The following is a 14,122-nucleotide window of genomic DNA, read 5'->3' as shown; positions in this document are numbered from 1 at the left end:
CCGCTATGATAGGAAAAAAAAAAACTGTGTGTGTGTGTGTTTGTCTCACATGAGGAAATCCTCCAGTTGAAGACAATTTCTTGTGTTTTTATGCGTAAGGGTACAAAGAGGAAACGGCGCTGACTCAATCACTGTCCGCCAATCATCGTCGTCAGTCATTGCGAAGAGGACAAAGACAGAACACGGCGTCCTCGCATCCCCGCGTAAGTACTCTTTGATGAGCGTGTGTGTTCAGTCTATCAGTGTATTTCTGAAAAATAAGGTCTTGAGTGTGACTGGTGTTTTTGCGCCTGTCCTGTGTGTGGGAAAGTGCTGAGACTCTTTCCGCTTCGTGCGCACTCTACTCAACTTGACACTCATCCCGCGCATTACACAAGAAAGGTGACGGCCATTTACTTGCCAGCTTGGAAATGTATCCTAAAAAGCACAGCTTTATGGAAGATATCTACACTGTTTTTTGTTTCTTTTTTGTATTTTGTTCCCGCATAGAAAAGAAAATGAAATGCTTCACTGCTCATCTGCCTTTCATAAGTCACACTTCCTTTTTTCTGTATGTGTCATTTTACAGATACTGCATTATATTTCTGTGGGAATGAGATGGGGTTTTTTTTTGTTCGTTTTTAATCCAAAGAAATGTTGAATATTTGTTGGCGTTGTGCATATTGAGCAAAGTAAATGTAAACCATTGAATAGCAACAAAGTTTCCATGTGTGGGGGTGATTATTTTCAATGTTTTTGGGCCACTAGTTGTAGTTTACATCATTTATTTTTTTTAGTTTTGATGCATTTTCACAAAACAAGGCTTATGTCTCAGAAAAAAATAATTAATTAATTAATTGAAAAAAAAAAAAAAAATATATATATATATATATATATATATATATATATATATATGTATATATATATATATATATATATATATATATATATATATATATATATATATATATATATATATATATATATATTTTTTTTTTTTTTTTTTTTTTTTTAAAGTATTCCATTTATTTTTATAAATATTCCAGAGAGATCTTTTAGCATGTAATGTCCATATGCGCACATCAAGACAGACGTGCTTTGCTAGTCACACTTGGCTTGCTGTGGGCAACCAATCAGAGGACAGAAAAATGCTGACTTTATTGTGAGCAACTTAAATGGCCCACTCAGGATAAATGTGAACTCTGGTGGGTTCAAGGAACTCAAGGAACTTAAAGTAATGTTAAAAAAAACAAACAAAAGGAAACATCAGTCAACACAACTGATTCTGAAGGCCCCCGGTCGAATTAGATTGACATGGCAACACAAAGACGCTCAGATTTGATTGGACAGAAAATCAAAATTGAGAGAAATGCTGTAATATGAAAAGAATAGACTATTGGGAATAAACTGATGCTGTTTATCAAACATTAGAATTAGATTATAAATCCAGCGCGGTGGATTTCGACTCTGGCTCTTGTGTGGAGTTTGCATGCTCTCCCTGTGCCTGTGTGTGTTTTTGTCAGGTATTCTGGTTACCGTCCACATTTCTTTAAGTGTGTTTGAATGTTCATTTGTCTTTTTGTGCCCTGCGATTGGCTAGCAATCCATGGCATACCTTGCCTGCTGCCCACAGACAGCTGAGATAGGCACCAGCAAGCCCGTGACCCTTCTGAGGGATTAGCGATTCATAAAATGGATGGATGAATAAAGTTCTTGATCAAGTTTAGGCCAACAGAAAAGGCCTTGCTAGATTTGAAGGCCCTGGGCGGATTAGATTGACATGGCAACGCAAAGAGGCTGAAATCTGATTGGATGAAAAATCTAAACTGAGAGAAACGTTGTAAAATGAATAGAATAGACTTTTGGGGATATATCAATGCTGTTTTATGGCCCGATTATTAGAATTAGCTTTCGGGCCTGGCTGGCTCTGGAGGCCACTGTTTCATAAGTTTGAGGTAATCCCCGAGAGCAGCAGCAAACCCCCTCATGCTCTCCTCCCCTCGCGCTCACTCCTCCTCTTCCTCCCGCACCACAGCAGCAGCAGCAGCAGCAGCCTCGGCGGCGGCGTGCCACAATTCCAGCTGACCCTCCACAGCGCGCTGCTCGCATGGCGGACGCTCCGCTCAACAACTCCTGGCCCTCCTTCTCCAAGCTGTGGATGAAGAGGTGGTCCTTCAAGAGAGGTACCTTGCACTATTTTGCTCCCTTTTTTTTCCTCTCGCTTACTTTTATTGCCTTGAGGTTGAGTGTTCAAGAAAGTGCAAGAAATTGGCATCGTTTTAGGATTGAGACAAGCTCGTGTGCAATTGTGTCACATTTGTGTCACTATGCTAGCGTCAGAGCAATATGGTGGACAGGAAACAAACAGGAAGTGTTAGGTGTGCTTTCGGGGCACGGGGTAGATCATCCAAGCTGTTTTGAGGGCTAACACTTGTTTTCCATGTTGCGTGCACACACACTTGCAAAATGCCTGATGGAAAATATGGTCGAAATGCAAGCTAAATTCAAAAAAAGAGTAAAATTCAAGCCTGATGAGGAAGCTCATGAAGAGAATTCTTTCTCATCTTTTTCCTTTTGTTTATTATCAATCAGTCAATCACTTTTGGCACTTGAGTACTAATATAATCGATTACTTTAGGTAAGACTTTGGTACTTAATATCCTAGCTTAGTATCTGCCATTTTTAGACCTTGCTTTTACCCAGTGCTTCTCAAGTAGTGGGGCAGGACCCCTGGGGGGCGCAAGGTGAGGTCGAGGGGGGGCGCAGATGACCCCAGGGAAAAGGTTTTGTCTAATTGCAATAAAATAAGACATTTCATCTTTTATTTTATTTTATTTTTTCATATTTGGATGAACTTGGTTCTTTTTTTTTCAGTTTTAGACTAAGCTGTAACCATTACAAACGCTGTAAAAAATAACCAAAAGTTGATCTAGATTGCATTTTTCTTTTGCTAATGTTAAGAAGGAAACAGGTTTAGGTTTTTGGTTTGGGGGTTTGATACATGTCAATTGACAAATCATTTCACTTTGGTGTCTTTTTAATATATAAGAGAATTGAATAAACAAAAAAAACAACAAGGCTGTTTTATTTTTAATTGAATGTCCAGATTCTTAAAAACGGAAATGTCCCAGGGATTAAATGAGATGTATATATATTTATACAGAGCCAATCAAAAGTTTGGAAACACCCTCAAATTCAGCGAGGGTTTTTTTGTCGCCATTATTTTTATTTATAACTGTACTTATAACTTGTGTAAAATACAGTTAACTGTAATCCAGACATTTTTGAAGAAATATTGAAGGAATTCATGAAACAATGCCCTGTAATTTTGTTTACACACTCGCGGTGGTTGCCATGACGACAGTTTGGGGGCGGGTACGCTCCTACAACTGAGTGACGATTCAAAGGACGCTCAAGAATTGCTATCAACATGTTTACACCGTCATGACGGTTATTTGGAAGATGCCAAATGAAATAGGCTTTAAAGGAAACTCATATGTTTTAATCATATGACGCCCAGCAAGTTCCTCTTGTGATTGTCATGCTGCTTCACACACCGGTGAACCTTCTGATCCTTATTTCCCTTTTGTTCTTTTTCTTTTCAGTGATAAATATAATTATATTAAAATTACTCATTAATTATCACTAAAATTTTTGTGGTTTTTGTTTTTCTGTTCAAATTAATATCGATAAAATTAAATTCATTTTATTTAGCTAGTTATTCTTATATATAATCAAGTATTAAATATAAATATATTATATACTACAATATGTTTTAGAAAAATATACATACAATTGTATTATTAATTATATTATTTTTAATCCATATCTAATTTTGTATAATTAATTAAATTTATAAATTTAATAAGACTGTTTAATCATGTTTTGTTGACTACAGCAGAAGGAGCAGCATAATGAATGAAAACATGATGATTTATTCTTTTAATTTACGATATTAATCATCAATCAGAAGCATGCATGCGGACGTTTGAAGAAGCAGGGGCGTAGTTAGAAAATTTTTGGGGTGTCCAGCAGTAGAATTAAAAGAATCAATTTTATGGTAAAAAATACAGTCAACATAAATAAATGGCTGGTGTCTCCGTTTCGAAGAATACTTTAAAACTGGCTGTAAAATTACAAATCTGAAAATTTCCCCCGAGTCGTGGGGGTGGGGAAAAAACACCACCAGAGAATGACGTGGCCACCACGTAGCTCCGCCCCTGTAAAGAAGACCAAATTCCCTTATAGATCATCCTGAAAATTTCAATTGATAGCCCCAAACTTTGTGAGTAAAAATAACCTTTTCAAAGTTACAATGAAGATGATTAAACATACAAAAGCTCAAACTTGAACTAGATAAACTTGTAAAAAGTAGATGGCAGCCCTCGCCATTCATTGTGTTGCTTGAGGAGAGTGTAAAAGTGATTTAATGCCTGACATTAAATTCAGGGGCAGATCACTTCCAGTGAGGTGGAGACTCAGCTGACAATAACAAGCCCACACACACGCGCGCTCACACACACACACACACACACGCTTTTGATGGCGGTGTGATGTATTGTCCGTGACGCACGGGTGACCATAAAAGGCCCCTTCCAGGCGTCCGTGTTTACAAACGCCGGTGATTTAGTCGTATAGAAAATACAGTAGATGTAGAGTAGAAAACGTCGGCTGTGGTTTTTACACGGGCTGCCTCGGCCCGTCTGCGATCGATTTTATATAATCAAAGCTGCTCTGATTAAGTTACTGTACACGAATAGCACACAGGGACAAAGAAAGACAGTACAGATGATGAAGTTAATATTAGCGTACGCGGTACGTTGCAAACTGGATTTCTGCTGCGGTCATAAATAGATTAGTTAAGCTTCTGTTTTCTGTGGTTAGCATCATTTTTCCTTGTCAATGCACTGAATAAATAGCAAACTAGCAAACTAAACTATATTTTTGTTTTCAAATTAAGGGTAAATTCATTAGAACATGGAGCAATATGTGCATGTTCCTTTTCTGCCAAGATATTTGTTCTTACCAGGTTAATCTTGCGAATAGAATACTGTAAGTCCATATGGTTAAGTTAATATATTTACGTTTGTAAAACTTTGTTTTTGAGGCTGCTTATGTTTACTTATTAAGTAAGTGTCGCAAAGTCACGTTTCCCTTTCTATTGGTAGATCAATTAAATGAATATATTCTTCTATTTTCTGTTTTTTTTTCTTTAGTTTTTATTTTGCAGTGTTGGTGGATCTGAAGTGCAAGTTACATAAACAAATAACTAAACCAATGGCCTTTTTCATGTGTTTTTGCGATTTTTTTATGATTTGCAGTTGTGTTTTGCATTTGTAATGTAAATTTTGTCTGCACTTAATTTAGACTTTATTGTTTTGTGTGATATTTTAATTTGCTGTTGGATTTAAAGTGTTTTTTAACTTTATTTGCGGTTTATTTTTGTTTGTATTTTTTGTGTGTCTCAACGTTTGTCATGTATTTTTCCGTTTTTGTTTGTCTTTTTTTAATTTCTTGTTTTGTCTCTTGTCTCTAAAGACAATTAAAACAACAAAAATACAATATTTTTTTATGTTTTGTGTTTAATTTCATGAGGGAAAAAAGGAGTTTGAGTCAATAAAATAAATATACTGCTGTGTTTCTGTGTTGTTCCACCTTAACTGTTAGCTTAGCTGTTAGCTTAACTCGTCCATTGATGACAGACACAAAGATTCTTTTTTTTTTTTTTTTTTTCTACTGGGCTGGCAGTCATTCACTGCCATTGATAAGAATTTGTACATCAAAAATCCAATTTAACTGAGCTGAGAGTGAACGAGTTAATAAGTATTTGACCCGACCTTTAGAGGAGAAAATAAACAGATTGGCCGGCTGCATTCAAGCTGAAAAGAAAGCGATTCAGGAACTGTGGAGCCGGGCCGGCTTAGTCCCAGGCCCGGCTTCACGGGAAACGCTCTTATGAAATAAGACTTACGTAAGCTGTCATAAGTCTGGCCCTCCCCTTTGCTGATTGTGTGGCTCAAGTTGCCATGGTAACCGAGATATGACGCTCTAGCGGAGTTTTTGCCGCTGCGATTAAAACATGAAAAGGTGACCACATTTTTTCCATTCGAGAAATATTATACACACCGACTCAGTCTAGATATCTAATACATGAGGTCTGTCAAAAAAAAATATCAATTTGATCATTTATGATTACAGGTCATGTGATCTTGAGACTTTCTTTTTTTCAGCCTCCGAGTGCAAGCCGTACAGCGGACCCATTGGACAAACCAGCGGACATGCTGGCAAACAATCGAGTCGAAAACTGAGCGGACAACAGGACGATCAACTTTGTGCTCCTGCGGGGACACCGTCCTCGCCTTCTCCATCGCCTCCCTCCATCACTGAGGATGTCTTTTTTGGGGGGGCCAACGAGGATCAGGTATTTTATATTTAATGCAAAGTGTGCGAACGCATTTGATCCCACAAAAGCTCTGCTTTCCTTCAGCAAAATTACTATAAAGAGAATGAGAAAAGCCTCTTCTATTGGCCATGAAATAAGTCACCTGTGTTCACGCCCACAACGGCGCAAATGTCCATTTTTATAGAAAACTCTATCAAGACAAAAAACAAATTTGCTGAGCATGAAAATACACTGTAAAAAATTGCTGTTTTTACAATGAAATACCAGCATCTTGGTTGCCAAAAAAATACTGTTAAAAAACAGTAACACATTCTTTACATTTACTGGTAAACACTTGTAGTGATACTGTTGTTTTTACACCGTTCATTTTGTAATTATATAAAAGTAGAAAATCTGTTGGTAATTTAACAGTTTAACTTAAAATTAATTAAACTTTAAAACAGCATATTTCTTTACAGTGTAGAGTTCTGACTTTTTTTTTTGTGTGAAATAATAACCATGATCTCAAGTGGGTTATACTGCACGTAATCCTTGTAAGAACAACAGATGAAATCCTCTAAAAGTAATCTCACTGGTGGCGAGCAAAACGCTCAGTCGTAATTCAACAATATGTTTAGCCTTGTCTGATTGGCTGGCGACCAGTCCTGGGTGTCCCCAGCCTCTCTCGCCTGCAGTCAGCCGGGATGGACTCCAACTCGAGCGTCACTCTAATGAGAACAAGTTCTATCGAAAAGTAGGATGGATGGATGTTTATTCTAATAGTTTGCAGTGTCTTGTGTAGTTAAAACCAAAATGTTAGAAAACTCTGTCAGTATGATGCAGCGCAGTTTGACACCACTGTAAATGTAAATTGTGTCCCTAATACTGTGGACCACGAATCAGGTCTTGGCCCTCGGCTGTAGTGGGAAGTCATGAAGGATCAGGGGTGATTTAAGAATCAGATTGAAGGAGTGCTGAGCTCTTGACCAGCCAAGATAAATGTCACAGTTTTGTACACGATTGTATTTCCGCAGTAAGTAAAACACCGTCGACCATGAAGTCCAATATTGGTTACATTGTTATTGGTGGGGTGAATTTGATTTATAAAACATCATATTGCAAACTGACTAACATCTCCACATGGGGGTACTTGAAGGAACTAAAATAGTGATTGAATTAATTCAATGTTTTAGGAAAGTTTAAGGTCAGAAAACAGATTTTATGTTCAGTAGGTTATTCAATTTTCATGTTTTGCCCATTATCTCAATTTAGCTACTTCCTTGACAAATCTAATTTTCATATCTTGATTTTCATAGATGCACTGAGAAAGATGAATATTTTTCATTTGGGCGTTTTTTTCACATAATATTTTTAAACTACAATTTCCTGTGAAATGGTAATGTATCTTGTTTTTATTTTTAATGATAAATATGCACTTTATTTTGGGTCATAATATTTTATACTATAAAAGCTGTACAATTTATGTATATTTTGCTTCAAAGAGGAGCAGTTGTCCACATGTTGTTTTTGTGGATAAGGCATGTTCCTTACAAATCAAACAAAATATACACTTTGTTTCCCTTTGTTATTCTGTCTTGCAAAGCAGACTGAAACAGTATGTTGATGCTTTGCACAGCAATAGATTGAGGCAGAAATCATTTTTTATTTCATCAAATTATTTTGTATCAAAAATCCATTCCGATTTGAATCGAAGGCTCCAAAATCGATCCGACTCGTGAGACATTCAAAGATTCCCACTCCTGCTGTACTCGCTCTGCAGTTGACTGGAGGTGCATTCAATGACCACATAGTAGGACATCTGAAACATCAATAAAAATACTAAAATCAAACAGCAATGACGAGTTCGTGAAACATTTTATGATTTATTTGCCATGCTCTTTTGTCTTTGCAGGATGCGTCCTCTGTTGTGAGCGAGTGTGAGGCGAAAGGTGTGGAGGTGAACAGCAGCATGGAGGACCTGCAGGTCCTCAGCGCTTCCTTTGGAGACTGCGATTACTTCAAAGACCTTGAGGTGAATCTGGACGGGCCTCTGAAAACTAGCAGCCCAGAGCTGACCTCCCAGACCGCACCTCCTCCACGTCTGCCTGAGCAAGCGTCATCAGCGCCCGGCACACTCGTGGTCACGGAACTGAGCCCCAGATTCTTACCGAACTGTGTGGTTGACAACCACGATGGCTCGGGCCCGGGACTCGGTTTTAGTATGACCATAGATCTGAACGAACTGCTGGGATCGATGGGAAAAGCTCACACTGACGCGGAAACGCGTAACCGTGGAAACACAGGGCATTTAAATGGAGGCGTCGAGCTTGACAGTTTTCCAAATTTGGCGAGATCCATGTCGACCTCACGAAGACACAGCTGGGGTGTCCCCGTCGCGCCTATCGACCTGGGAAGAAGGTAATGCTCTCGTTACCTGTATTTTAGCCGCCAAATACCGTATTTTCCGCACTATAAGGCACATCGGATTATAAGGCGCACCCTCAATTTATGACATATTTTAAAACCTTTTCCAGATATAAGGCGCACCAAATTATAAGGCGCACCCTCAATAATGACATATTTTAAAACCTTTTCAATACTCAAATACTCAAAGTAATAACAATAATAACTCAAATATTAACTCTAAACGCCCAATAGCAAAATAACTCAATGTCAATATGACCAAACTTGTTCGACTGTAAACACACAAAAGACACAGGTAAAGCTTACTTTATCACTTCATTCCCCATCTACCAATCCCAATCAATATTGATCCATATATAAGGCGCACCTGACTATAAGGCGCACCATCAGCTTTTTAAAAAAAAGTAAGGCTTTTAGGTGTGCCTTATAGTGCGGAAAATACAGTGTATAATTCCATTCTTTTCCATCATTGAAAACATACATTAGATATTTTTTACATATATAACTCATTCAATCCCAAAGGCATTTATATATTTATATATGATGAATTATACAAAATTAACTGAGTACTAAAGTAATTGATTATTTAGGTAATTAAGTGATTATTACTTTAGGGTTGGTGCTTGATTTATTTAGGTAGAAAAGTGCATTAAGTAATCAATTACTTTAGGTTCTAAAGTTCAAAAGCTATTGATGACTTTAGTACATGCTTGCCTCAAGTAATCAATTATTTCAGAATTTAAGAACCTAAATTAAATAGGCTACTTAAGTACTAAAGTAATCAATTACTTTAGTTCTTAGTTCCATTAGTACAAAACCAGCCTTTTTTTCAGACCTTCATTTAGCCCAGTGCTTCTCAATTATATTTTTCAACCCCCCCAGAAAAAAGAAAATTTTTCACTCAACGTGCTGACTATAAATAAGATCATTATAGATAAGAATTGCAATATAAAATTTCAACAACTGTTAATTATTTTTTACAGCGTTTATATGGGTTACAGCTTAGTCTAAAATGGAAAAAAAAAACTAACAAGTGCATCAAAGTGGCTGAAAATAAAAAAAAAAAAAAGATGGAAATTCTTATTTTATTGCAATTAAACTTCACATGATAAAAACACAGCCTTTTCCTTGGAGTCATTCGCCCCCCCGCACACCCTCAGCATCGCCTCACGAGGAGGGCTCACCCCACTATTTGAGAAGCACTGATTTGGCCGAACACTTGAAAAAAATATAAGTATCTGAGATCGAAAGAAAACGTTGAAATATGTCTTCTGGGTTGAATGAGTTCATTTCTTTGGATTCTGTCAAGAAAATCAAATCCATTTGGGAGGCAGTTCATCAGCCAGTGTGTTTTTTTGTTGTTGTTGTTGTTTTTTTCCAAATTTGTGTCTAAAATTTTCATAATGTTAAGTCTTCTATTTTTTTTTTAATGGTTCCCTATTATTCCAACAACGCTCCTATTCCATTTTGGTGAGAATTGCCACATCAAAGACATATAAAATCAAAGTTTATACGATCAAGGAAACGATATCAAAGGGAATGATCAAAGCCGTCAAACGCTTGAAAGAATTCCCCTTTTATTCATCCATCTATTTACTTCCTATAGCGCTTGCCTTCATTATGTTCACTCATAACCATCCCAGCAGATTTGGGGTGAGATGTGAGTGAGATTTGAACCCTGAAAATGAGAATTGTGAGGCAGACGTGCTCACCACTAGTCCACCTCGCTGCCCTAATGAAAAGCGGGGCCAACATATGTTTTGTGTTCCTTGTTCCTTTGAATCGGAAAGACACTTTCATGTCATAGCAGAAGTCGGACCTCCGTCATTTCTCATGTTTGGAAAGGTTCAAAATATTTTGCAACTTAAAAAAAATAGACAAATTTGAATGTCATTTTCTAGAAGACATCTCGTCATTTTACACAATTCCTCAGAATATATCAGAAAAAAGCCTACTAAAACTTCTGAGCTTTATTGGGCTTTAACCAGATGTGCGCTAACTTGCATTTGAATGTGATTGGTTCACTCAGGCTGAGTCTAGATACAATGCCCATGGACAGCGATGGAGACGAGAACGAAGAAAAGAACAATGGTGTCTTCCAGTCCACCCGGCAATCAACTGAAATCTGCACAAGCTGTCCTCTGGACGCCACAGACGGTCCCAAGATGAAGCTCTCTTGTCCTACTGCTAATGTAGAGTCTGAAACTGCTGACACAACTAATAGTTTGAAAAATGACTGTTTATATTTGCAAGTTTCAGACCGATGTCCTTCCCGGCAAGCAAGTATATTCCCGCTCGGAGATCCTGGCCACAGACGAATGCTCACGCGCGGCGCACGTCTCTCGGATCGTACAGACGTCCAAACAGGCTGCCAGGGCGGCGGGAGGTGGGTTGCGTTCTGCACGGGTAGGATTGCGGTTTGCAAAGCGGGGTCCTGACAAAACCCATGGTCTCCAGTCACAGAAAAATTCGCTAGAAAAGATTACCGTAATTCCCCAAATATAAGATGCACTTTTTTCCCCAAAATGAAGGCCAAAAGTATTTGTGCGTCCTATAAATGGTAACATAAAGATTGGATTTTTTTTTTTTTTTATACCAGTGGTTCTCAAATGGGGGAACAGAACCGCTCGGGCTGCGTTGCGAGGAAAAGGAAAAACAACGTGCATTCAACGTTACTGCCGCAGCATTCATTGACCGCTTACAATGTGGGAAATCTGAAACACACTTAACTTATTCCACAAGAAATTTACGGATTTACGGATATGAACACAGGAAAATATGAAGGAGTTACAAAGAAGAGATCGACTTGCTATAGGTTTTACAGACTGTTGGTGCATTCTATAAACGATAACACACCAGAATTGGTGCATCCTATATTTGGGGAATTACAGTATTTCGTACAGTAAAACAACAATTCTTTCCTTAGTTTAACATTGGGCTGGTTAGGTGTGATATGATTTTGTTGGGGTTTAATTTTGGCTGGGTGGGGGGCACAAGAGTCTTATTATTACAGAAAGGAAGTTATTATTATTATTATTATTATTATTATTATTATTATTATTATTATTATAAACAGCGCTCCTTTTAGGTTGACACTTTTTAATTTCAGTATCTAACATCTAACCCTCATCCCTCATTTATAGTAACTTTAATATCATAATATTCTAACTTTATTGTGGAAAATTCAACTTTTATCTTGTCCACTGTACGTCATTCATCATTCCTTTAACTCAGTCACTGCCAGACAAATAAAAATTGATCTTTGACGTCTGTAGCCATCAGTAGGAGTGAATTTAGGTGATGCTCAGAAAAAATAAACAAATACAAACTAAACTACAACAAAGAAAAAAGATTAAATAAAAACTAACGTTCTAAAAACTAATTAAAAATAAAACTAACTACTAACAAACTTTGTATTGACAACATTTCGGATAACATAGTTTGTTATAGTAAAACCTTTTTCACTAAACTAAGCAGCTTTTTATGAATGAATTATGAATTTTTATGGCGTGGGGGTATAGACTACACGGTATTTCATTTTTTTAGACATTAGGATTATTTTAATCGCATATGCATCGTCTCTATCTGTGGTACAGCGGAGGAGTTTGACCCCGAGGAACACCTGCACTCCAGCGAGGGGCAGAGCCATATGTAAGTCGACACTGCCGTCAATGAAGTGTGCTTAAACCCTTTGGAGTCAGGTCAGAGAGCATTCCACTACATGACTACTTGACTCCCATCAGCTCAGGCTTAATGATGCTTGAAGACATGACTCTTCTGCTTTTCTGGTTTGATCCCACGCCGCTAAGCGACACTGTATGCTGTCAGAAAAAAAGACTTGAAAGCAGAAGCCGTGTCACTGTATCTCATGGTTCATTCTACGCGCCACGCATCCGTCAATTTCCCATAGTGCTTCTCCTCATTATGATCATGGTTGAGCTGAAGCCTAGCTCACTTTGGCCAAAAAGCAGGATAGCAAGTGCCGTGAACTAGAATTCCAGTTTTTTTAAAATAGTAATGAGAATAATAAATAATAAAAATCTTGTCAAATAAAGTTTTTTTATGGAGGGTAGCTGACACCCTTGACTAATGCTTACCTAATATAAGCCAATTGAGCGCTGTAGTGACAATTATGACCATTGGATGGCACTGTTTCCACACTTACAACACAGATATTACCTACAGCTCATGCAATTCAAAACGAATGGAAATCAATCTTTCATATGATACCCCCCCATATTTACACCGAGCACACAATATTCTGTCGGCCGTGAAAGATGAGTCAAAATGCTAAATTTGCTGGCCGTCTAGATGTTTCTTTTTTCGATAACACTTGGCACTAAAAGAGTTAATAACTTTGCAAATGAAACACAAATTGAACCATTTAAAATTGTGTAAAAAAAAAAAAAAAAAAGGAAATTAAAAGGTGTGTACGCCAATCATAAGTAGAAGAAGAAGGAAGAGAAGGAGGATCTGTTTCACCCAGCACAAGTTTCACAACGTGCAAAATGACTGGTTTGGGCGTTAGCATGACTAATTATTTACATAGCTATAAAAAAAAAGACCTTGTGATACATCAAGAATATACCTTTGAAAGAACAGCCAGAAAGAGCAGCTGCGGCTTTCCTGGATCGCTTTCTTGCATTCTACTTGACCGCTAAGAGTTGCAAATTTTTGTAAACTCCGCACTATTGTGCACTGAAACTAACAACGAGCTGTATTTGTATTCGCTCACTCACTTGGCGTGTGCTTCCAAAGTATGATCTCTCTGAGACACCGTAGTGCACGTGTTGCATTCAAGTAACACTAGTAAAAGGCACCTCTAAAATCTACACAAAGCAGCTTGAAAGCACCCCAATGTTTATGTCTGCGCACTGTGTTGGTGCACACATGATGTCCCGCATCGGCTGCCTGTTCTGTTCTCCCCCAAGCAGACGGCCCCTCCCACATAAAATAAGAGCGAGGGGCTTTCCCCATTCCCCGCTGACATCTCTGCTCCATGTCATGTGTCGACAACCTCCTCCTCCCACGACTGTCCTCTCTCCCACCATCCCCTTAGATGGCGTGCGTGTTTGTGTGTATATGCGTCGACAGCGCGTACGCTCTTGTGGGAAGGTGTGTGTCCGTTTCTTTACTTTGCTCCAACTCAGCATCAGTGTCTTGTTTGTCTTAGGCTGATGGTACAGAAAGTTCTGCAGGAGCTTAAGTTGTACCACGGGTAAGTAAACAGGTTGAGCTCAAAAACGAAGTCTTAGGCACCGAGTGTGTGTGCATGCCACCAGGTTGCCTGTGGAAGGGAACACTTGAGATTAAAGAGCATATTTTTTCATATACTTC

General features: G+C 38.1%; 1 protein-coding gene across 1 annotated transcript in view; it reads left to right on the top strand.

Annotated features, from left to right (window-relative positions):
* The first annotated feature begins 2,071 nt into the window (after nt 1–2,071).
* arhgef18b (Rho/Rac guanine nucleotide exchange factor 18b) overlaps nt 2,072–14,122 on the top strand; it is a 49,746-nt gene continuing 37,695 nt past the window's right edge. The window contains exons 1-7 of the mRNA XM_088426283.1: nt 2,072–2,162; nt 6,210–6,400; nt 8,274–8,779; nt 10,815–10,977; nt 11,045–11,171; nt 12,382–12,436; nt 13,959–14,003. Coding sequence (XP_088282409.1) covers nt 2,087–2,162; nt 6,210–6,400; nt 8,274–8,779; nt 10,815–10,977; nt 11,045–11,171; nt 12,382–12,436; nt 13,959–14,003 — 1,163 coding nt within the window. The 5' untranslated portion in view covers nt 2,072–2,086. The remainder of the gene's footprint in view (nt 2,163–6,209; nt 6,401–8,273; nt 8,780–10,814; nt 10,978–11,044; nt 11,172–12,381; nt 12,437–13,958; nt 14,004–14,122) is intronic.

This window comes from Hippichthys cyanospilos, chromosome 10, assembly GCF_059441005.1.
Source record: "Hippichthys cyanospilos isolate Australia breed blue-spotted pipefish chromosome 10, RoL_Hcya_1.0, whole genome shotgun sequence".
Classification (NCBI taxonomy): Eukaryota; Metazoa; Chordata; class Actinopteri; order Syngnathiformes; family Syngnathidae; genus Hippichthys; species Hippichthys cyanospilos.
This window is presented reverse-complemented; position numbering and strand designations above follow the sequence as displayed.